The 25412-nt window shown below is 42.6% G+C and overlaps 1 protein-coding gene across 6 annotated transcripts in view; it reads right to left on the bottom strand.

Moving 5' to 3' along the window:
• Positions 1 to 4015: 4015 nt before the first annotated feature.
• Positions 4016 to 25412, bottom strand: part of LOC137372785 (coiled-coil domain-containing protein 159-like) — a 36147-nt gene continuing 14750 nt past the window's right edge. For 3 of the 6 annotated variants that reach the window (XM_068037029.1, XM_068037030.1, XM_068037031.1), the window contains exons 9-12: positions 24243 to 24343; positions 18951 to 19030; positions 14245 to 14412; positions 4016 to 4218 (exon numbers count right to left, since the gene is read on the bottom strand). In XM_068037029.1, coding sequence (XP_067893130.1) covers positions 4082 to 4218; positions 14245 to 14412; positions 18951 to 19030; positions 24243 to 24343 — 486 coding nt within the window. In that variant the 3' untranslated portion in view covers positions 4016 to 4081. Of the gene's footprint in view, positions 4219 to 13043; positions 13109 to 14244; positions 14450 to 18950; positions 19031 to 24242; positions 24344 to 25412 lie in introns of those variants that run through there. The other 3 variants (XR_010975499.1, XM_068037032.1, XM_068037033.1) reach the window with 3 other exon arrangements.

Below are 25412 nucleotides of genomic sequence, written 5' to 3'. Positions count from 1 at the left end.
GGATTGCTGGATACACTTCCACCATCTTTCTGATGGAGAGGGGTTCCTGTCCCTCCCTTCCTCGAGCATCCTCTGGCAGGTGCCTGAAGTATACCTCTAGTGGCATAAATGTCTGGCTGGATTATTTAAATGAAAATAACTTCTATATCACCACCACCCCCCACTTCCATACTTTACTGAAACAGCAGCACAAGTCACAGGGATGTGGATTGTGGCACTTAAGCCAGGACAACCCACAGATTTTCAGGATCAGTGTATTGGCAAAAGCAGACTTTTTAAAATTCATTCATGGGATGCGGGCATTACTGGCAAGACCAGCATTTATTGTTCAACCCTAATTGTCCTGGAAATCAATTGCTAAAAATTTGCTAAATTAAAGTTGGCCACCAGTATATAAAAATTCACTGAAATCAAGTGATCTATCCTAATGTCACCTTCTTTGGCTCAGTATCAGATTTTTTCTGGTTATGCTTGAAGGGCCTTGGGATGTTTTACATTAAAGGCATGATATAAATGTGAGTTTTTATGCAGTGTTCATTTACCTGCAATATCTGTTATGCCTATAGGTGGTGCTGTGAGTCATGTTTTTCAATGTTAGAAATCTCAGTTCTGGCAGTTATGACATTATGCTATTTTATAAAGGGTATGTTTCCATGTTTTGCTATCAGGTAAGCAGGATTGAAATTCTTAAATTTGCCCTTTTAAAATATTATGGTTTTATCTTTTATTTCATTCTTTTAGCTACCCTTGATCCCTACTCTGCTTTGTCTTTCAGCCAGCAATCCATTGTTAATTGTCCCGACTCCCCATGCACTGACCTTATTCAGCTGAAGTATTGCATCCGGTTCTGGGTGGCACACTTTAGGAAGGATGCGAAGGCGTTGGAGAGAGTACAGAAAAGATTCACTAGAATGGTTCCAGGGATGAGAAACTTCAGTTATGAAGACAGACTGGAGAGGTTGGGACTGTTTTTCTTGGAAAAAAGGCGGCTTAGAGGACATTTGATAGAGGTATTCAAAAGCATGAGGGGTCTGGACAGAGTAGCTAGGGAAAAACTGTTCTCACTCGTGAAAGGATAGAGAACGAGAGGGCACAGATTTAAAGTGCTTGGCAAAAGAAAGAAAAGCGACATGAGGAAAAACTTTTTCAAACAGCATGTGGTTAAGGTCTGGAATGCACTGCCTGAGAGTGTGGTGCAGGCAGGTTTTTCCCTTATGTCTTTATTCATAAATGGGGTCTCACGAGTGTTTTCTTTAGTGGAATATATTTTTCCTGGGCTCTGTTGAACAAGGTTTTAAATGTTTCCTATTGCTCTTCTACATCATAGTTTGCCAATATTGTTGTCCATTCTATTTTCTCCAGTCCTGTTCTCAGCCCCTCAAAATCAGCTTTTCTCCAATCTATTACCCTGTTCTTTGTTGTGCTTATGTCCTTCACAATTATTTGCCAAAACTGTATTTTATTTGTTCATGGGATGTGGGCATCGCTGGCTAGGCCAGCATTTATTGTCCATCCCTGATTGCCCTGGAGAAGGTGGTGGTGAGCTGCCTTCTTGGACCGCTGCAGTCCTTGGACTGTAGGTTCATTATGGTCACTTTTGCCTAGATGTTCCCCCTACTTGTACAACTTTTATCTGTTCTGGTTCATTCTCCATTACCAAATCCAGTAGCGAATTTCCCCTAAAATAAAAGCAAAATACTGCGGATGCTGGAAATCTGAAACAAAAACAAGAAATGCTGGAATCACTCAGCAGGTCTGGCAGCATCTGTGGAAAGAGAAGCAGAGTTAACGTTTCGGGTCAGTGACCCTTCTTCGGAAGGGTCCGGAGAAGGGTCACTGACCCGAAACGTTAACTCTGCTTCTCTTTCCACAGATGCTGCCAGACCTGCTGAGTGATTCCAGCATTTCTTGTTTTTGTTGTAGCGAATTTCCCCTTCTTGGGCCTCTTAGATACTGGATTAGAAAGGAATCCTGTACTCATTGTAGGAACTCCATTCCCTTATTGTTTTTAACCTACGCCGTCTGGTCAATTAATTTCAGGGTAGTCTAAATCTCATATATAAATGTTACTCATTTTCTAATTTCTTTGCATATTTCTTCTTCCACCTCCCTTCCAGTATGAGCAGGCTTATAGACTACCCCTGTTAGTGTGATTGATCCTTTATCATCTCTCATCTCTACCTACTGGATTCAATTTCAGTCTTATTGACGGCTGTTACTTTTTTCTGCCACTATGTTGTCTCTTAAGTACAGCTACTCCACCTCCCTTCCCCCTCCTCCACACTATCTGTTACACCCTGCAATTGTTTAATGCTCAGCCCTGAATTTTCTGTAGCCATGTCTCAGTAATCTAGTCTATATCAAGTTCCTTGCAATTTATTATTGCCTCCAGTTCCCTTATTTATTAGATACTGAACTGTTGTTCAGACAGCTTAATTCATTTTAATAGTTCCTCTCACTTCATTTTTCACCATCTTTTACACTCCTGTTCGATAACTCTCTTTATTCCCTGACCACTTGTGTCCTCCCTATGTCTGTCCCATGCTCTCCATTCCCATTTCAGTTATATTTAAGCTTGTTTCATTTCTTCACCCACTTTCAAAAAGATTACTATGACTCCTGCTCCCTCACCTGTTTCCTGTAGCTGCTACACCCCACCCATTTAGATATTGTTTAAAAAATATAAACAAATACCGTCCTCAAAATGATTATTAGTTCAGACCAGTACCCCAGGTTTCATTCCCCATGAATAAAATGAGTGACAAACAGATCATTTATTGCGAGGGGGTTAGAGTTTAAAAATAGGGAAGTCTTATTACAACTGTACAGGGTGTTGGTGAGGCCACACCTGTAGTACTGTGTACAATTTTGGTCCCCGTATTTAAAGAAGGATATAGTAGCATTGGAGGCAGTTCAGAAAAGGTTCACTAGGCTGATTCCTGGGATGAGGGGGTTGTCTTATCAAGAATGACTAAACAAGTTAGGCCTTTATTCATTGGAGTTTAGAGGAATGAGGGGTGATCTGATTGAAACATGTAAATTTTAAGGGGGCTTGACAGGGTAGATGTTGAGAATATGTTTCCACTGGTGGGGGAATCTCAAACTAGGGGACATAGTTACAGAATAAGGGGGCATACATTTAAAACTGAGATGCGAAGGAATTTCTTCTCTCAGACAGTGGTGAATCTCTGGAATTCTCTACCCGAGAGAGTTGTGGAGGCTCGGTCACTAAATGCATTTAAGGAGGAGGTAGATAGATTTTTGAAATCTCGGGGAGTCGAGGGTTTATGCAGAGCAGGCCCGAAAGAGGAGTTGAGGCCTTGAGCAGATCAGCCATGATCTCATTGAATGGCGGGGTAGGCCTGAGGGGCTGAATGGCCTACTCCTGCTCCTATTTCTTATGTTCTTATGACAGATTGCAACTACACCTAAATTAATTGGCCAGAAGACATAGGTGAAGGTGAAAATGGAATAATGTGTACAAGACTGCTTTCTAATCCAGTATATAAGGCCAACAAGGGAAGATTCACCACTGGATCTGGGTATCAGACTTTGTCTGTCATTTGTTCAAGGTCCTGCTATCCCCATCAACAATAACATGGATATTCCTTGTAGTCACTAGGACACAGGCATAGGTGCTAATAAAATCAAAGTAAGAGTACACTTATTTTTGATTTCTGTGTAATGCCACAAGAGATCAGCCTGCATGATAAAGCTTCCATTTCTCTTCAACCAAACTCTTCAATACTCAAATTTTAGTAATGTGGTCATCAGTAGATTGAGCAGTACCATTAGGCATCTGCAACTGATTTTTTAAATGATTATAGAAAGCCTAGAAGTTGAGACACTAAAATGTTAATTAACATAGGTCTGACACCATAAACAACCAATAAACATACTGAAGTTGTCCGTTACTGGTCTATCTAAAGTGTATGTATATCACTACGTGAGCGCCAAGAATAAAAACTGGATGATTTTGATTCAGACAGAACATTAACTTAAAAAGGAGCATAACTTTGAAAATGTAAAAGGAGCCTTTATGAGAAACAATGCAGGATCCAGTTTTCAGAGACTCCAATACTCAGGACAGATCACTGAGATTTAGTTCAGGTGGGTTGTCAGATAGTCCTTCTAAGTCCACGCTAACATCTTCATCGGAATAATTTGTTCTCGGTTTTCTCTCACGCTCTGTGTACAAGGCAGAACTGTACCTGGCACCTGCATTAGAACAAAATGTTACTTTTAAGTTTATTAACCATCACTAGTTTAAGCTGGAATGTTTTTTGAAAGGGCAAATAAAAAAAACCGGTCCTGGAAAATCCCACTTGATAACAAATGGGAAAATTACATTCCAGCTTTAGGTAAGTTGAAAAACTAAGCAGCTCACGAGTCTACAAGTCACATGTCATCACTTATTCCTCCATCTCCCATCCTCTGCAAAAAAAGGCGAGACCCAATCTGATACAGTTCATACAATTATCATGTACTTCATGTAACCAGCAGAATTAACAGCTGAGAAATCATAGATCTTTTGTTGCTATTCAATTTCATTAAGTGTAATAACAAGTTGAGTCATGCAAAATCGACTGCAGTCCTGCCACATCCAGTCATGAATGGTGGTGGACAATTAAACTACTAACAGGAGGAGGAAGCTCCACAAATATCCCTACCCTCACTGATGGGGGAGCCCAGCAGGTGTTAATGTTGAAAGGACATCGACCTAGCGAGTATAGAGATAGGAGAATAGCACAGATGAATGTGTGGCTTAAGAGTTGGTGCAGGAGGGAGGGTTTTAGATTCCAGGACCACTGGGACCGTTTCTGGGGAAGGTGGGACCTGTACAAGTGGGACGGTCTACATCTGAACCAGAGGGGGACTAACATCCTTGGTGAGTTTGCTAGTGCTGTTGGGAGGAGTTTAAACTAATTTGGCAGGGGGAGGGGACGCAGACTCCTAGCAGAATAGGGACACAGCTAAACACAGGGAAGCAAACAAGTAAGAGGGAATACAGTGGAAGTAAGTTTCAAGGGAGTAAGACCAGGATGGATGGCCTCTACTTTAATGCCAGGAGTATTGCAGGTAAAACGGACGAGTTAAGGGCAATGATGGACACGTGGAATTGTGATATAGTAGCCATCACAGAGACATGGTTGAGGGAGGGGCAGAATTAGCAGCTCAATATCCCGGGATATAGAATCTTCAGGCGAGACAGAGGAGGGTGTAAAAGAGGAGGGGGCATTGCAATATTAGTTAAGGAGTCAGTTACTGCAGTAAGGAGAGATGATATCTTGGAGGGGGGCATCAAATGAAGCTTTACAGGTAGAGTTTAGGAATAAAAAAGGGACAGCCACATTGCTAGGTGTTTATTATAGACCCCCAGATAGTCAGCGGGAAATTGAGGAGCAAATATGTGCGCAATTTGCAGAGGTGTGTAAAAATAATAGGGTAATTATTTTAGGTGATTTCAACTTTCCCAACATTAATTGGGATAGTCATCGTGTTAAGGGCTTAGATGGAGTGGAGTTCTTAAAATGTATACAGGAGAACTTTTTAGCCCAGTATGTAGAGGATCCAACAAGGGAGGGTGCAGTGCTGGACCTAATTCTGGGGAATGAAGCCGGACAGGTGGTTGATGTGTTGGTGGGGGAGCATTTTGGTGATAGTGACTATAACATGGTACAATTTAAGCTTGTTATGGAGAAAGAAATAGACAAGTTGCAAAGAAAAGGTTTTGGATTGGGGAGAGCGAATTTTAGTAAAATAAGGCAGGACTTGGCCAAGGTAGATTGGAAAGAGTTACTTGTCGGGAAATCTACAGAAGAGCAGTGGGGGGCATTCAAAAAGGAAATGGGGAGGGTACAGGCCCAACATGTTCCCTCTAGGGCAATAGGTAGGAGCAACAAGCCTAGAGAACCATGCATGGCCAGAAACATTCAGGGTACAATGAGAAGGAAAAGAGAGGCTTTTAGAAAATACAAGGAGAGCAAATCAATGGAAGCATTAGTGGAATACAGAAAGTGTAGGACGGAGCTTAAGAAAGCAATTAGGAGAGCAAAGAGGGGATATGAGAAAGCTCTGGCTGGTAAAAGTAGGGAAAATCCCAAGATATTCTATAAGTATATCAATGGGAAGAGGATAACCAGGGAAAGAGTAGGATCCATTAGGGACCAAGGGGGATATCTGTGGGTGGAGCCAGAGGACATTGGTAGGGTGTTGAACGAACACTTCACATCTGTCTTCACCCAAGAGAATGAGGATGTAGATATGGAACTTGGAGAGAGAGACTGTGAGGTTCTTGAGCAAATTGTCATAGAGAGTGACAAGGTATTGGAGGTTTTGGAAGGCTTAAAAGTGGACAAATCTCCAGGTCCGGACAATTTGTGTCCCAGGATGCTGTGGGAGGCGAGGGTGGAGATTGCAGGGGCTCTGATCCTAATTTTTAATTCCTCTCTGGCCACAGGGGAGGTGCCAGAGGACTGGAGAACAGCTAATATGGTCCCACTATTTAAGAAAGGTTGTAGAGATAAGCCAGGGAACTACAGACCAGTGAGTCTCACGTCAGTAGTAGGGAAACTATTGGAGAAAATTCTGAAGGAGAGAATCTATCTCCACTTGGGAGAGGCAAAATTTGATTAGGAATAGTCAGCATGGCTTTGTCAGAAGGAGGTCATGCCTTACAAATTTGACTGAATTTTTTGAGCATGTGACCAGGTGTGTAGATGAGGGTAGTGCAGTTGTAGTTTACATGGATTTCAGCAAAGCCTTTGACAAGGTCCCACATGGGAGACTTATCAAGAAAGCAAATGCACATGGGATACAAGGTAACTTGATAAAGTGGATTCAAAATTGGCTTAGCTGTAGGAGACAGAGTGTGATGACAGACAGCTATTTTAGTGACTGGAAGCCAGTGTCCAGTGGTTTACCACAGGGATCTGTGCTGGGTCCCCTATTGTTTGTCATTTATATAAACAACATAGATGACTATGTGGGGGGGTAGGATCAGTAAGTTCGCGGATGACACAAAGATTGGCCGAGTGGTTAACAGTGAGGTGGAGTGTCTTAGGTTACAGGAAGATATAGACGGGATAGTCAAATGGGCAGAAAAGTAACAGATGGAATTTAACACTGAAAAGTGTGAGGTGATGCACTTTGGAAGGAGTAATGTGACACGGAAGTATTCAATGAATGGCCTGACACTGGGAAGTTCCGAGGAACAAAGGGACCTTGGCGTGTTTGTCCATAGATCTCTGAAGGCAGAAGGGCAGGTTATTAGGGTGGTGAAAAAGGCATATGGGACACTTGCCTTCATCAATCGAGGCATAGATTACAAAAGCAGGGAGGTCATGTTGGAGCTGTACAGAACTTTGGTCAGGCTGGAGTACTGTGTGCAATTCTGGTCGCCACATTATAGGAAGGATGTGATTGCATTGGAGGGGTGCAGAGGCGATTCACCAGGATGTTGCCTGGGATGGAACATTTAAGCTATGAAGAGAGGTTGGATAGGCTTGGGTTGTTTTTGCTGGAGCAGAGAAGACTGAGGGGTGACCTGATCAAGGTGTACAAGATTATGAGTGGCATGGACAGGGTGGATAGGGAGCAGCTGTTCCCCTTAGTTGAAGGGTCAGTTACGAGGGGTCAGAAGTTTAAGGTAAGGGGCGGGAGGTTTAAGAGGGACTTGAGGAAGAACCTTTTTACCCAGAGGGTGGTGACGGTCTGGAATGCCCTGACTGGGAAGGGTGGTAGATGCAGGTTGCCTCTCATCCTTTAAAAAGTACCTGTATGAGCACTTGGCATGTCATAACATACAAGGCTATGGGCCAAGTGCTGGCAAATGGGATTAGGTAGACTGGTCAGGTGTTTTAATGCATCGGTGCAAACTCGATGGGCCGAAGGGCCTTTTCTGCACTGTTTTATTCTGTGATTCTGTGACCTGAAACATTAACTCTGCTTCTCTCTCCACAGATGCTGCCAGACCTGCTGAGTATTTCCAGCATTTCTTGTTTTTATTTCAGATTTCCAGCATCCACAGTATTTTGCTTTTATTTTAGTGCAAAAGACAGGCTGAAGCATTTGCAAATCATCTTCAGCCGGAAGTGCCAAGTGGATGACCAATCACATCCTCCTCCTGAGGTTCCCAGCATCACAGATGCCAGTCTTCAGCCAATGCGATTCACTCCACGCGATATCAAGAAACGGCTGTAGGCACTGGACACTGCAAAAGCTATGGGCCCTGAAAACATTCCAGCTGTAGGCTTGTGCTCCAGAACTAGCTGCGCCCGTAGCCAAGCTGTTTCAGCATATTACAACACAGGCATCTACCTGACAATGTGGAAAATTGCCCAGGTATGTCCTATTCACAAAAAGCAGGACAAATCTAATCTGGCCAATCATCGCCCCATCGGTCTACTCTCGATCATCAGCAGAGTAATGGAAGGTGTCACTGACAGTGCTATCAAGCGGCACTTACACGGCAACAATCTGCTCACCGATACTCAGTTTCGGATTCCACCGGGGCCACTCTGCTCATGACCTCATTACAACCTTGGTTCAAATATGGACAAAAGAGCTGAACGCGAGGTGAGGGGAGAGTGACTGTCCTTGACTTCAAGGCAGCATTTGACAGAGTGTGGCAGCAAGGAGCCCCAGCAAAATTGAAGACAATGAGAATTGGGGGCAGGGGGTGGGGGGGAACTCTTTACTGGTTGGTGTCATCCCTAACAAAAAAGAAGATGGTTGTGGTTGTTGGAGGCCAGGACATTGCTGCAGGAGTTCCTCAGGGTAGTGTCCTAGGCTGCTTCATCAATGACCTTCCCTACATCATAAGGTCAGAAGTGGGGATGTTCGCTGATGATTGCACAATGTTCAGTACCATTCACAACTGCTCAGATACTGAAGCAGTCCACAACCATATGCAGTGAGACCTGGACAACATACAGGCTTGGGCCACCGTGAGAATCTAACCATATCCCCATGACATTCAATGGCATTACCATCACTGAATCCCCCACTATCAAAAACCTGGTGGGGTTACCATTGACCAGAAACTTAACTGGAACAGCTATGTATATACTGTGGCTATAAGAGCGAGTCAGAGACTGGAAATTCTGAGGTGAGTAACTCACCGACTGACTCCCCAAAGCCTATCCATCATCTGCAAAGCACTAGTTAGCAGTGTAATGGAATACTCTCCACTTTCCTGGACGAGTGCAGCTCCAACAACACTCAAGAAGCTCGACAGCATCCAGGACAAAGCAGTCCACTTGATTGGCACCCCATCCACCAACTTAAACATTCACTCCCTCCATCACCAGAGTGGCAGCAGTGTGTACCATATACAGGATGCACTGCAGCAACTCGCCAAGGCTCCTTCGACAGCGCCTTCCAAACCTGCGACCTCTACCACCTAGAAGGGCAGGGGTAGCAGACGCATGGGAATACCACCACCTCCAAGTCACACACCATCCTGAATTATATTGCCTTTCCTTAACTGTCGCTGGATCAAAATTCTGGAACTCCCTTCCTAACAGCACTGTGGGATTACCCGCACCAGATGGACTGCAGCGATTCAAGAAGGCTGCTCACCACAACCTTCTCAAGGGCAATTAGGGATGGGCAACAAATGCTGACCTTCCAGCGACACCCACATCCCATGGAAGAATATGAAAAAGCATCATCTATCCCACTGAGGCCCACATACCTCACCATGTGGTCTTTAGAACAGGAAGCTCCTGATGGTTGTAATTATTCTTTCCCATTCCAATAGTTTTATTACATTTTTATTCCCTAAACCATTCTGTTAACTGTGACCATATGGGAAAAGGTTTTGGTTTTCTGCCTTTTTGGTTGGTTAGTTGACTGGCCCAATTATAGTAGAACCCACACATTGTGGTAATCTACTCTCCCCCCACCACCCTTCATTGGCTTCTCCCCCAACACATCAGTTTAAAAATCCTGGTCTTCATTTGCACAGCCTTTCTCTTCCTTACTTCTAGAACCTCCTTCAGCCCCATGTACTAGACGCCCCATGTACTTTTTAAAATTCTGGCCTCCCTTGCAATCCTCCTTTCACAAACTCCTTCAGATGTCACAGCGTTGCATTCTGGAATGTTTTTTCCTAAACCTCTGCAACCTTACTACCTTTCTCCCTCCTTCAAAACGCTCCTTAAGACTTACAATTTTTATTTATTTTATTTTTATTTAGAGATACAGCACTGAAACAGGCCCTTCGGCCCACCGAGTCTGTGCCGACCAACAACCACCCATTGAGACTAACCCTACAGTAATCCCATATTCCCTATCACCTCCCTACACTATGGGCAATTTACAACAGCCAATTTACCTATCACCTGCAAGTCTTTGGATGTGGAAGGAAACTGGAGCACCCGGCGAAAACCCACGCAGACACAGGGAGAACTTGCAAACTCCGCACAGGCAGTACCCAGAATCGAACTCGGGTCCCTGGAGCTGTGAGGCTGCGGTGCTAACCACTGCGCCACTGTGCCGCCCATAATTATTCAGTGTTCGATTACTTTCACTCCTACTTTGGGATGTTTAACTAAATTTGCGGATGAGCTTTGAAACACCTTAACTCAATTCTATGGAACTTCCATGCTGCACCTCCCTCTCTGTACTGCTTTCTCCACCTTTAAAAATCACCTTAAAATCTATCTATTTGTCAAAGCTTTCAGACATCTCCAAGTTTCCCACATGGCTCTGCATTCGTCCTTTACATTTTTACTTTTCTCCTCTGTAAAATGCCTAGTGATATTTTCTATATTAAAAGTGCAAGTTGCTGTTTTCATGTCCTCCTCCTGCTTTGTCATTATGCTCTATTATCCTTACAAAAAGACTCATTATTAAAACAAGAAATACCCACGTGTGGAGGTTTATTGCCATCATACCTCCAGATCTCCTGTGTATTCAGACTTTTGTGAATGAGAAATCAAACAGCAATATCCGTCAGGCAAGTTCCACAACTGAACTAAGCTGTCTAGCAGAATAATTGTTGGAACTGCTGTCCTATCTATCATAATCTGTGCAGTCATTAGAATCTTAACATATTATGCTAGGAGATTATGTGGCAATGCTGGAAGTTGAAACATATTCTGAATTAAAATACCAATTTTAGAAGTTAAAATAAACAGTTTTGAGAGGCCAAGTGGTGCATGCTATAATGTGCAGGACTTTCATTAATTCATAAAGCTGTATGTACTTTTAAAAAGCCCAGTTTAGCAATATGAAAATTCCCTTTATTACAGCATAACATATCTTAATTATAAAGTTAGCAGTACTGTATGCCTATGCACAAGTATGAATTTTTCATTTCATACATCTTAATGCTTTGTGATTTTCAGTTTGTGTTGAAATATGTACAATTTTTAAAGGATGTGTATAACGAACAGTTATACATTTAAAAAAACCTATATCCACTAAACTACTAACACCCCAACTTCCTTTCCTGGCTTCCATTGTTAACTGTTCTCTTTCCTCAGGTTTTGTCCCCCTCTTCAAAAAACCAACCCTTCACCCCTCTGTCCTTGCAAACTAGTGCTCCATCTCCAACCTCCCTTTCCTCTCCTAAGTCCTTGAACATGTTATCACCTGCCAAATTTATACCCATCTTTCCCAGAATTCCATGTCTGAATCCCTCCAATTAGGTTTCCACCCCTGCCACAATACTGAAAGCACTATCAAGGTCACATATGGATCCTACCTGACTGTGAAGGCGGCAAACTATCCCTCCTTGTCCTTCACGACCCGTCTGCAGCCTCTGACACAGTTGACCATACTACCCTCCTCCAATGCCTCTCCATTGTCATCCAGCTGGGAGGGACTGTGCTCTCCTGGTTCCATTCTTATCTATTTCATTGTAGCCAGAGAATCGCCATCAATGACTTCTCTTCCCATTCCTATACAAGTTACCTCTGGTGTCCCCCAAAGATCTATCCTTGGCCCCTTCCTATTTCTCTCTACTTGCTGCCCCTCGGTAGCATCATCTGAAAACATGCAAGTTTCCACACGTACATTGACGACACCCAGCTCTACCTCACCACCACCACTCTCGATCCCTCCAATGTCTCTAAATTTTGCTTATTTGACATCCAGTACTATGTAAGCAGAGATTTCCTCCAATTAAATATTGGAAAGATTGACGCCATTGTCTTTGGCCCCCACCACAAACTCTGCTCCCTCGCCACCGACTCCATCCCTCTCCCGGGCAATTATTTGGTGTTGAATCAGACTGTTCGCAACCTCGGCGTCATATTTGACCCTGAAAGGAGCTTTCAATCATATATCCACACCGTCATCAAGACCGCCTACTTCCAGCTTTATAACATCGCCTAACTCTGCCCCTGCCTCAGCTCTTCTGCTGCTGAAACCCTCATCCATGCCTTTGTCACCTCTAGACTTGACTATTCTAAGATACTCCTGGCTGGCCTCCCACATTCTACCTTCTGCAAACTTGAGGTCATCCAAAACTCTACTACCTGTATCCTAACTCTCACCAAATCCTGTTCACAGATCACCCCTGTGCTCGCTGACCTTAACTTGCTCCCAGGTAAGTAACGCCTCAATTTTAAAATTCTCATCCTTGTTTTCAAATCCCTCCATGGCCTATCCCCCATCTCTGTAATCTCCAGCCCTACAAACCTCCGAGATATCTGCATTCCTCTAATTCTGACCCCTTGAGCATCCCAGTTTTAATCGCTTCACCATTGGTGGTCATACCTTCAACTGTCTAGGCCCTAAGCTATGTAATTCCCTACCTAAACCTCTCTACCACACTTTCTTCCTTTAAGGCACTTCTTAAAACCTACCTCTTTGACCAAGCTTTCGGTCATCTGCCCTAATATCTCCTTATGCGGCTCAATCATTTTGTTTTATAATGCCTCTGTGAAGTGCCTTGGGACGTTTTATTACTTTAGAGCCACTATATGAATACAAGTTGTTGTTGTAGGTGCATGTTTTCAAAGTTACTCAGAGCAGCCGTCACAAAAGTTTGGAAGAACACTGAATAGGATGGTGAATGTGAACTTGAGTACCATGATCGTAGATCCCGTTAGCAATGCTCTATGGATGGAAGTTTCAGAGAAGCATCATAGGGAAACTACAGAAGAAAAGATTGGAAAAGCACACTTTAAAGGGAACATAGTGGAAGAGGAGATACTAATGCATGATGTTCAAACATTGCCTGGTATGTGTCAAAAATATATTCCTGGTCAATGATATTAAGTGGATTGCTCTTCGAAAGAGCTGGTGCAGACTCGATGGGCCAAATGACTTCTTTCCGTGCAGTACTATTCTATGATTTGTAGTATTTGGAGAAAAATACAATAAAAATGTCAGTTTTCTCCACTGACAACTTGGGATATTGAAAAAGTACATGGGTGATACAAACTGATAAAGAATCCAAGCTTTGCAGATATACTTAGCTACTGGAAAATATAATCTTTATGTTGTTCCATATCTTAAGGTAACTGCCAAAAAACAAATTTTTGTTCTTGTGGATGAAAATGTAATTCCATCACTGGTTATTCCATTTAAAAAAAAACAAAAAAACACCAAATCCATCACCTTTTCCATTCTTAAGCTGGGGTGTTTGGGGGTGGGGGGTGGCAGGATGTTTTCCATCATGAAGTTCTTCACAACCTCTGCTGGTATTGTTTTGTCTTTTCCTGTCTCCCCTCAGATTGGTAGCTAGCAGAACAATTGCACTGAATTTACAACATAGAAATAGGCCATTTGGCCCAACAGGTCTATGCCAGTGTTTATGTTCCACACGAGCCTCCTCCCACTCCTTTTCATCTAAACCTATCAGCATATCTTCTACTCCTTTCTCCCTCATGTATTTATCTAGCTTCCACTTAAATGCATCTATGCTATTCGCCTCAGCTACTCCTCGTGGTGATGAGTTCCATATTCTATGTACTCTCTGGGTAGTTTTTCCTGAAATCCGCACTGGATTTATTAGTGACTATTATAGATATTTATGGCCCCTAGTTCTGAGCTTGCCACAGCTAGAAAAACCTTCTCTACACCTACCCTATCAAACCCTTTCATTATCTTAAAGACTTCCATAAGATGACCCATCAGCTTTCTCTTGCCCCAGCCTTTCGTGATAACTAGAACAAGTCCACATTAAGGAGAATACGATTTGAACCAAATCTTAAGTTGAATGGTCTGCCATTACAACAACTGGGTTGTTCAGCCAGCATTTACAATCAACAGATTTCCAGGCTTTACCTTTTTTACTTGGTGGATCTAAATCAAGATCTTGCAACGAAGAAAAGTCATCATCTGAGCTAATGTCTACCAGACTGAGAGTGCAACTTAGATTGGAGTCAGAATCTTCATCTTCATTTAGCGACTGGGTATTGGGTTGTTTCTTCATTTGGTAGAGTTTTCTTGTATCTGAAATGAACAGCACAGCCAGATAATGGCCTGCCTGCTGCAATAACAGAGAAAAAAATACAATTTCTGGCTAAGATGTCCTCACTTTGAACTGTCCCCAGTCTAATAGTAATGCCACTCCATTCAGCATCCAGGCCTGTGAGATCCAGCACATGTGGCTCCTCAATGGTACCTTAGTGAATGTATAGAACTGAAATGGTAGGTTTCCAAGGGAAATAACCTTAGATTTAAATTACTCTGATTTTACAAACAGTTACCCAGATGCTTTTTGTATTATAATGGTGAAATTATGCCTCAGTTTTGGCTGATATTTCAAGCTTTACTTATACAGCCTCCTGAACATCAGAGTGAAATTATTTTATTTTATTCACTCCCACATTTATTATTGAAAGAAAGTGATATCCCCCAATTTCCCCTGAAAGCAGAGACTTATATTAGGATACAGTTCTCTGAGCATTTCACTCCTCTACTATCTCATTTTTCATGTGCAAGTGAGACTATATAGTGTTGACAAGCTATTTGATTGTGATTAATACCACAGGACCATTAGTACCAAAATCTACACACATTCTTGCAACGAGGGCCACTGGATAGTAATCAATTAATTCAAATCCTGGCCCTGAGACCAACTGAAGTACCTCCAATGATGACTTGACTGAGAATGGCTAACTCAGTTGAGATTAAACCAAGGATCCTACTGGGCCTGTATGGCTCAGTACAACATGGTGCTCTTACCTACTGAGTCAGTGAGAGAGTGTTTCTACAGGGCTTAGTGATGGGGAAGGAGGGGGAGTTTACAATGAGTGATCTTACCACTGGAACTAGGCCTTGAACCCTACATAACATCCTAAGGGTGCACCAAATAGAAATACTCCATTGTAGGTTTGCATATACGGTTGAAATCAGTCTTGTGACAATAAATCTGCTCAGGAACAACAACTTATATTTATTTACCACAGTTAACATAGAAAAATGTTCTGATATGCTTCGCACGAGCATAACCAATTGCACTGTGCCAAAGAAGGAGATATTAGGAGGGATGAGTAAAAGCTTGGTGGAGATGGTGGATTTTAATAAATGTTGAAGGAGAAGAGGCAGCTGGAAAGGCAGCACAGTATGCAGCATAGGACCGACATGGCTGAAGGAACATCCTGCCAATGGTGACGCAAAGGGAATGGTAGTTGCACAAGAGACCAGAGCTGGAGGAACGGAGAGTTCTTGGAGGGTAGTAGGGCAGGAGAAGGTTACAGAGATAGGGAGGGGCAAGGCATGAACAGATTTTAACATGAAGATGAGAATTTTAAAATTGAAGCATTGGGAGACCAGGAACTAACGTCAGTCAATAAACAAAGGGATGATGTGTGATGAAACTTAAGAACATAAGAAATAGGAGCAGGAGTAGACCATGTGGTCCCTCGAGCCTACTCCACCATTCAATATGATCATGACTGATCATCTGCCTCAACCCCATTTTCCTGATTGCTGCCCATATCCCTTGATTCCCTAAGAAATCAAAAATCTATCTAGTTGAGCCTTGAATATACTCAACGATGGGAGCATCCACAACTTTCTGGGGTAGAGAATTTCCAAAGATTCAGAAGCATCTGACTGAAGAGATTTCTCTTCATCTCAATCCTAAATGATCAATCCCTAATCCTGAGGCTGTGCCCCTGTTTTCTAGATTCCCCAGCCAGGGAACTACCCTCTCTTTCAGTGTCTACCCTGTCAAACCCCTTCAGAATCTTGTATGTTTCAATGAGATCACCTAACTTCCAGAGAGTATAAGCCCAATTTACTCAGCCTCTCAGCATAGGACAACCTTCTCACCCCAACCAATCTAGTGAACTTTCACTGTACCGCCTCCAAGGGAATTATATCCTTCTGAGTATTTCCACCATTTCTTGTGTTGGCCAGGGGCTTCAAGTAGTACAGAATCTGTTACAAACTGCTGGATTGTTTGTGAACTATAGTAACCTGTGCTCAGACACTGGTCTGTGTTGGTAAAAACCAGTTTGAACTAATTAATTTATGTGACAAGACAAGGAGAGAGATCACAGGAATAGAGCCTTATTTGTTCACGATGTGATACCGGGGTCTTTGGGTCTGGGCCAATAAGGAGAAGATACGAACGAGGTGAGCAAGCCTAAACCAACCGTAAAGAAAAAGCACAGTTTTGAAGAGATAAGAAAGAGAATAAGTATGGAAAATCTCGGGCATAGAGCCAGCGAGAAACTCCGGAGACCAACCATCGCGGAACTGGAAGACCCTGAGCGAGCAACGTGGCGACGACATAAAAGAGAGAGAGAATGGAACGCCTGGCCAGCGTCAGCTCTCCCCTTTCCTTTGTTTTCTGTGATTAGGTTAGGGAAAGGTCAGAGGAACCTAGTGGGTGTGCTTATCGATTCTAGCTAGCTTTGTTATTAACTGTATAACCCAGTTTGAGTTGCATGCTTTTGTCTAACCAAGTGTATAAGCCTTATTCTTACATTGTATAACAACGTGAATAAAGTAAATTGATAGTTAAAGAAAGGACTGAGTTTCCTCCTCTTTGTACTAAGCCATTAACTGTAGCCGGTGGATTAGGTGAAGGGTGGCTCTCCTGTAACCCGATATCCCAAACACCCAGCCTGAGCCTGAATTAAGAGGACTTAGTCCCACGTGACGGCCAGGATCAAGTGGGTGAAGGGAATAAAGAGGCCAAGGGGGAGTTGACTCCGCGCCACTGTTTACACTTGTTTTTATTTCAGATTTCCAGCAGCCACAGTATTTTGCTTTTATTTTGAATTATATCCTTCCTTAGATACAGAAATCCAAACCTATATTCCAGCTGTGGTCTCACCAAAGCCCTGTACAATTGCAGCAAGACTTCCTTATTCTTGTACTCCAGCCTCTTGCAATAAAGGCCAACATGCCATTTGCCTTCTAATTGCTTGCTATTACCTGTTTGCAAATTTTGTGTTCCTTGTAAGAATACACCAAAGTCTCAGATCAACATTTACTAGTTTCATGCCTTTTAAAAAATATTCAGCTTTTCAATTCTTATTACCAAAGTGAATAACCTCACACTTCCCCAAATTATACTCTATCTGCTGCCTTGTTGCACACACTTAACCTGTCTAGATCTCTTTGCAGCCTCCTCACAGCTTACATTCCCACCTAGCTTTGCATTGCCAGCAAAATTGGATATATTTCTCTCAGTCGCTTTGTCCAAGTCATTAATATAGCTTGTAAACAGCCTCAGCACTGATCCTTGCAGCACTCCACTAGTTACAGCCTGCCAAGTTGAAAATGCCCCATTTATCCCTATTCTCTGCTTCCTAATCATTAGCCAATCCTACATCCATGCTAATATATTATATAATATATATCCCAACTCTGTGAGCCCTTATTTTGCATATAAACCTTTCGTGTGGCACCTTATCGAATGCCCTATAGGTTTGACGCAGGATAGGATAGCAGCAGCAGAGATTTTAATAAGCTGAAGTTTATGGAAGCTGCAGGATGCGAAGATGGCCAGAAGAACATTGGAACAGTTAAGTCTAGAGGTGGCAAAAGCCATGGTTCAGGGTTTCAGCATGTGATCGGCTGACGCAAGGGTGAAGATGAGCAAAAACAGGCAAGGATGGTCCCTGTGATGGAGAGGACATGGGGTCAGAGTTCAGCTCGGGATTAAATAGGACACTGAGGTTGTGAACAGTCTGGTTTATACTGAGACAGTGGCTGGGGAGAGGAGTGGCATTGATGGCACAGAGTTTGGGGCCAGGGCCAAAGGCAATGGCTTTGGTCATCCAAATGTTTAATTGCAGGTAATAGCAGCTCATCTAGGATTGGATGTTGGACAGGCAGTAGGATAATACAGAGGCAGTGGAGGGACTGGGAGAGGTGGTGGAGAGGTAGTGTTTGATATTGTCAGTATACATATGGGGCTTGACTCTGGTGTCTTCAGATCATGTTGCCTATGGGATAACAAGTAGATAAGAAAGAGGGAAAGGGTAGACCCTTGGGGGAACTCCAGAGGTAACAGTGCAGAATCAGGAAAAAAAAGCCATTGCTCATTATAATCAAGAGTGGAACCATGCCTGGACAACAGAGAAGTGACGGAGGAAGGCATGGCCAATGTCTCAAAGGCTGCAGATAGGCTGAAATGGATGAGGAGGGATAATGCACCATGGTCAGTCACGGAAGATGTCATTTTTGACACTGACTAGAACCACTTTAGGGATGTAACAGGGGATAGAATCTTGATTGTAGAGATTCAAATATGGAGCTCGAAGACAGATGAGGAATTTGGGAGATGACAACACGCTCAAGGACTTTGGAGAGGAAAGGATGGTTGAAGAAGGGATGGTAGTTTGCCAGGACATCACTTAAAGGTGGGTTTCTGAGGGAGAGTTGAACACAGCAGCTTTGAAAGGGAGGACGACAGTAACTGAGGGCTAATTAATAAGAACGCATCGGAGCAGTTATAATGAAGGGAGAGAACCTGGTTGAAATGTTAACCAAGTTGTCTTGCAAATTAAGCAGCAGCTTGCACACACCTGGTTTTGATGGTGTACTGGTCTGGTTGTCAGTTAGACGGATGTTTCTCAGTTGTTCCTTCAAACCAGCAATTGTGGATCTAGAAAGAATTTCAACTCAGAATTAACAATAAATTAAGGAAAATATTATTGTAGGTGTAGTGGAACAATGTCCTTACGTAATTAGGGTGGAACAATATTTTAGTAATCTACTGCAGATTAAATTTGTAGCTTTATTCAGATTCAACTCTTCAGTGACAGTCTTTTGGATATTACAGAAAATAATGGATAGATGGGAGTGACCACAATGAAAATACTGTAATTTCACCCTGGAGTTCATTTGGTAAACCTATTTGTGCTCTGCTCCAGCAATCTGTGAAGTCATTTAGATCTCTTAGTGAGACTACATTCTAGAAGGCCAATGTGGTTCAAGGGGAAAATTCTCCAGTCGTTGGACATACTTGGCACAAGGGAAGATGGTTATGGTTGTTGGAGGCCAATCATTTCAGCCCCAGGAAATCGCTGCAGCAGTTCCTCAGGGCAGTATCCTGGACCCAACCATCTTCAGCTGCTTCATCAATGTCCTTCCTTCCATCATTAAGTTAAAAGTGGAGCTGCTTGCTGATGATTGCAGTGTCCAGCGCCATTTGTAATTCCTCAAATAATGAAGTCTATGCCCATATGTGGCAGACGTGGACAACATTCAACTTGAACTGATAAGTAGCAAGCAGCATTCAATGCCATACAATTGCCAGGCAAATACCATCTCTAACAAGGGAGTGAAATCACCTCCCCGTGAGCTAATGGCATGACCAACACAAAGCCTGGAGATCACCATTTACCACAAACACAACTGGGCCAGCCACATGAATGCCATAGCTACCAGAGCAGGTCAGAGGATGGATATTTTGTGGTAAATAGCTCAACTCCTGACTCCTCCACCATCTACAACGCACAAGTCAGGATTGTGATGGAATACTTTCCACTTACCTGGAAAGGTGCAACAATACTCAAGAATCTCAACATCATCCAGGAAAAAGCAATTTACTTGATCAGCATTTCATCCTCACAGAATCGTTACAGTGCAGAAGAAGGAGGCCATTTGGCTCACCATGTCTGCATTGGCTCTCCAAAAGAACAATTCCCTCAGTTCCATTCCCCTGCCTTCTCCCCATAACCCTGCATATTCTTCCTTTTCATATAACTATCTAATTCCCTTTTGATTGCTTCAATTGAACCTGCCACCTTCTCAGGCAGCACATTCCAGACCTTAACCACTTGCTGCTGAACATGTTTTTCCTTACGTCACTTTTGCTTCTCTTACCAAATACTTTAAATCTGTGCCCTCTCGTTCTCAATCCTTTCACAAGTGGTACCTCTAACAAATCACCTCAGCCTTCTCTTCTCCAATCTATCATAACTGAAGTTTCTCATCCCTGGAACCATTCTCGTGAATCTGTACTCTCTCCAAAACCCTCACGTCCTTCCTCAAGTGCGAAATCCAGAACTGGACGCAATACTCCAGCTGAGGCCGAACTAGTGTTTTATACAAGTTCAACATAACTTCCTTGCTTTTGTACTCTATGCCCCTATTAATAAAGCCCATGATACTGTATGCTTTATTAACTGCTCTCTCAACCTGTCCTGCCACCTTCAATGATTTATGCACATATATACCTAGGTCCTTCTGCACCTGCACCCCCTTTAGAATTGTACCCTTTATTCTACATTGTCTCTCCATGTTCTTCCTACCAAAATGAATCATTTCACATTTCTCTGCATTGAATTTCATCTGCCACCTATCTGCCCATTCCACCAACTTGTCTATGTCCTTTTGAAGTTCTACACTATCCTCCTCACAGTTCACAATGCTTCCAAGTTTTGTATCATCAGCAAACTTTGAAATTGTGCCCTGTACACCAAGGTCTATGTCATTAAAATACATCAGGAAAAGCAAGGGTCCCAACACTGATCCCTGGGGGAACTCCACTACAAACCTTCCTCCAGCCCAAAAAACATCCATTAACCACTACTCTTTGTTTCCTGTCACTCAGCCAAATTCGTATCCATGTTGTTACCGTCTTTTTTATTCCATGAGCTACAAGTTTGTTCACAACTCTGTTGTGTGGCACTGTATCAAATGCCTTTTGAAAGTCCATGTAAACCACATCAACAGCATTGCCCTCATCAACCCTCTCGGTTACCTCCTCAAAAAACTCCAGCAAGTTAGTTAAACATGATTTTCCCTTAAGAAATCCATGCTGGTTTTCCTTGTCCATGTGACTATCAATTTTGTCCCAAATTATTTTTTCTAGAAGTTTTCCCACCACCGAAGTTAAAGTGACTGGCCTTTAGCTGCTGAGCTTATCTTTACACCCTTTTTTGAACAATGGTGTAATATTTGCAATTCACCAGCCCTCTGGCACCACCCCAGAGTCCAAGGAAGACTGAAAAATTATGGCCAGTGCCTCTGCGATTTTCACCCTCACTTCCCTCAGTATCCTTGGATGTATCGCATCTGGCCCTGGTGCCTTATCCACTTTAAGTACAGACAGCCTATCTAATACTGCCTCTTCATTAATTTTAAACCCCTCTAGTGTCTGACTTACCTCCTCTTTCAACATTGCCTGGGTTGCATCTTCTGCCTTCGTAAAGACACATGCAAAGTTTTCATTTAATACCTCAGCTATGCCTTCTGCCTCCATGTGTAAATCCCCTTTCTGGTCCGTAATCGGCCCCACTCCTCCTTTTACCACCCTTTTACTATTTATATGCCTACAGAAAACTTTGGGGTTTTCCTTAATGCTAGCTGCCAGTCTCTTTTCATGCTCTCTCTTTTTGCTTCTCTTATTTGCTTTTTCACTTCCCCTCTGGACTTGCTATATTCAGCCTGGTTCTCTACCTGGTATTTTCTACCTGGCATCTGTCATAAGCACATTTTTTCTTCTTTATCTTAATCTCTACCTCTTTTGTCATCCAGGGAGCTCTGGATTAGTTTGCCCTACTTTTCCCCTTCGAGGGAACATACCTTGACTGTGCCTGAACTATCTCTTCTTTGAAGATAGCCCATTGTTCATCTAACAGTTTTCCTGCCAGCTTTTGACTCCAATTTATTCGCTCCAGCTCCATTCTTACCCCATTGAAGTTGGCTTTCCCCAAGTTAATTATTCTTACCCTGGATTGCTCTTTGTCCTTTTCCAAAGTCAGCCTAAACCTTATGATACAATAATCACTATCCCCTAAATGCTCTTCTACTGATACTTGATCCACTTGGCCCACCTCATTCCCAAAAACCAAGTCTCGCAGTGCCTCCTTTCTTGTTGGACTAGCAACATACTGCTGTAGAAAATTTTCCTGAACACACTCTAGGAACTCTTGTCCCTCACTGCCCTTTTGACTATTATTATCCCAGTCTATGTTTGGATAATTAAAGTCCCTCATTATAACTACCCTATAGTTTTTGCACCTCTCTGTCATTTCCTTACAAATTTGTTCCTCCACGCGCTTCCCACTAGCTGGTGGCCTACAGACAACACCGAACAATGTAACTGCACCTTTGTTGTTCCTAAGCTCTAGCCAAATTGATTCTGTCCTCGACCCCTCTGGGACATCCTTTTTCTCCAGCACTGCAATGCTCTCTTTAATCAATACCACCACCTCTCCCCCTTTTTTCCCATTCCTAACTTTCCTGAACACCTTGTATCCAGAAATATTTAACACCCAGTCTTGCCCTTCTTTGAGCCAGGTCTCTGTTATAGCCACAACATTATATTTCCGCATGGCAATCTGCACTTGTACCTCACCAGTCTTATTAACCACACTCTGTGCATTCACATACATGCACATTAACCCTGATTCAGACTTTATTACTTTCTCACTTACTCTGACACCATGTAATAACTTACTATTCCCTACTCTCGTGCTATCTAGCTCCGCTAGTATTCTGTGCACCTTGGTATTCCTCGAATACTTGCTCCTGGTTCCCACACCCCTGACAAGTTACCAGTTTTACTTCCCTCCAATCTGAGCTCTCCCTCAGGTTGACAATTTAGTTGACAATTTAGTTTAAACCCTCCCCAACAGCACTAGCAAATCTCCCTGCGAGGATATTCGTCCCAGTCCTGCTAAGATGCAACCCGTCCATCTTGTACAGGTCCCACCTGCCCAAGAACCGATCCCAATGTCTCAGAAATCTGATGCCCTCCCTCCTACACCAGTTCTCCAGCCACGTGTTCAATCGCTCAATTCTCCTATTCTTATGCTCACTTGCATGTGGGACTGGGAGCAATCCTGAGATTACTGCTTTTGAGGTCCTGCTTTTAAATCTCATTCCTAGCTCCCTAAAATCTGCTTTCAGGACCTCATCCCCCTTCTTACCTATGTCATTGGTATCAATGTGGACCACAACCACTAGCTGTTCACCCACCCCCAGAAGAATGTCTTGCAGGTGCTCCGTGACATCCTTGACCCTGGCACCAGGGAGGCAATACACCATCTTGGAGTCACGTTTACTGCCGCAGAAATGCCTGTCGGTTCCCCTAACTAACGAATCCCCTATCACCTGCTCTTCCACTCTTCTTCCTCCATTCATAAATGTCCATCCCCTCCAGTATTGGAGTAACTTGGCTGCACTAGCTATAGGATGCACTGCAGTAACTCCCCAAGACTTCTTTGTCAGCACCTCCACCACCTCGAAGGTCATGAGTACCTTCACCACATGCTTCAAAAAGGCAGTTCACCATCACCTTCTCAAGGGCAACTAGGAATGGGCGCTAAATGTTGGCCTTGCCAACGACACCTGCATCATGAATTAATTTTTTTTAAAGTCAGATAAATTAATGATAAAATTACATAGTGTGCTGGTTGAATCACAGCTTGAGTGCTCCGTCCAGTTCTGTTCACAACCATTGGAGACAATTTTGAGAAGAGCTACAAAGCCGATCCCTAGTGATACAAGTTAGTTATGCAAATGATGGCTGACTGGCAGTCACTGATAATTATCTTGTGATCCTAATGGCTGACCATAGAATTTACATGACAGACATTTCCAAGCCAGAGTGACCCATCTCATGGAGAATGGATTTTGATGAGATAGGCAGAGAGACAATTGAAGAAAATGAGGACAATGTCGTATTTTTAAAGAAATGTGAATAAAGGCCATTGCCCTTTATGTCAAATCATTCAGCAATGAGCTACCCATCAGTACAAAGTATAACAGTAGAATATTTAGCAAACCTTCAGCATTGGTATGTTCTTGTATAAACATACATAATTAAGCACAAGATTAAATACCTTTGAGTAAACGCCACTCACCTGATGTGTGTAAGCTCCTGCTCAGCACACTCCTGTTCATGAACTGACTTGCTAATGTCCAAAAACTGAGATTGATACTTATTCATCAGTTCTCTCAGAATCTATCAGAGAAAAAAGTCAGCAAGTATAATTTTAATATATATAACCTCAGGAGATCCCAAAGTTCTTTACAGCCAATGAAGTACTTTTTAAGTGTAGTCACTGTTGTAATGTAGGAAATGCATCAGCCAATTTGTACACAGCAAGGTCTCACAAAGAGCAAAGAGGTAATAACCATATAATCTGTTTTATAATGTTAGTTGGGGGGTAAATATTGGCCAGAACACCATACTCTACTTTGAATAATGCCATGGGATCTTTTATACCCATCTGAGACCCCAGGTGGACCTCAGTTTAACATCTCATCCAAATAACAGCACCTCTGACAGTGCAGCACTCCTTCAGTACTGAGAAAGGATTTTAGTTAATACATGATTTGAGACAAACCACTTAAGCAAGCCAAAGTACTACAGTTTATTTGAATAGTAATCATTGCAATCAAAACTGAGAGAATTACTACAGGATTTGCTAAGAAAATCCAAATAAACAATTATTTAGTCAGACTATGTCTTGCTATTTCCAAAAGCAAAATACTGTGGATGCTGGAAACGACGTCAGGCAACATCCATGGAGAGAGAAACAGAGGTATTGTTTCAGGTTAGAACAGTTCTGACGGAAGATCATTGACCAGAAATGCTAACTCTGTTTTCTTTCTCCATAGATTTTGCCTGACCTGCTGGTTATTTCCAGCATTTTGTGTTTCATTTCTCTCTATTAACACTGAACTTGTTTCACTTGCCCTCGACTCAAGCATAAAGCTTTCTGACCAGTTTACATTTCTCTTAAAAAAGCAAACTGGATCAAAAGTCACAACAGAAAGAAAGTCATTGGACATACAAAGTAGGTGACAAAAATGCGGTGGTTCCTTTATGCATACTTTATGTATTTTTTCTCATTTTTAATCGCTGCAGTGCTTTGTCCAGTGACATATGTTGGCAGTACATTTTAAGAGGAAAAAAATCAGCATCACAAAAAGGTTTTAAGGAAGTATAAAAATATTCCTGGTTGCAAACTTTAGTTTTGAGCTGTTAAACTCAATTATAAAGTCATAAAGTCAACTTCTTACTTCCT

Source organism: Heterodontus francisci, chromosome 8, assembly GCF_036365525.1.
Source record: "Heterodontus francisci isolate sHetFra1 chromosome 8, sHetFra1.hap1, whole genome shotgun sequence".
Classification (NCBI taxonomy): Eukaryota; Metazoa; Chordata; class Chondrichthyes; order Heterodontiformes; family Heterodontidae; genus Heterodontus; species Heterodontus francisci.
The sequence above is the reverse complement of the archived record's forward strand: the minus strand, read 5'-3'. Positions and strand labels throughout refer to the sequence as shown.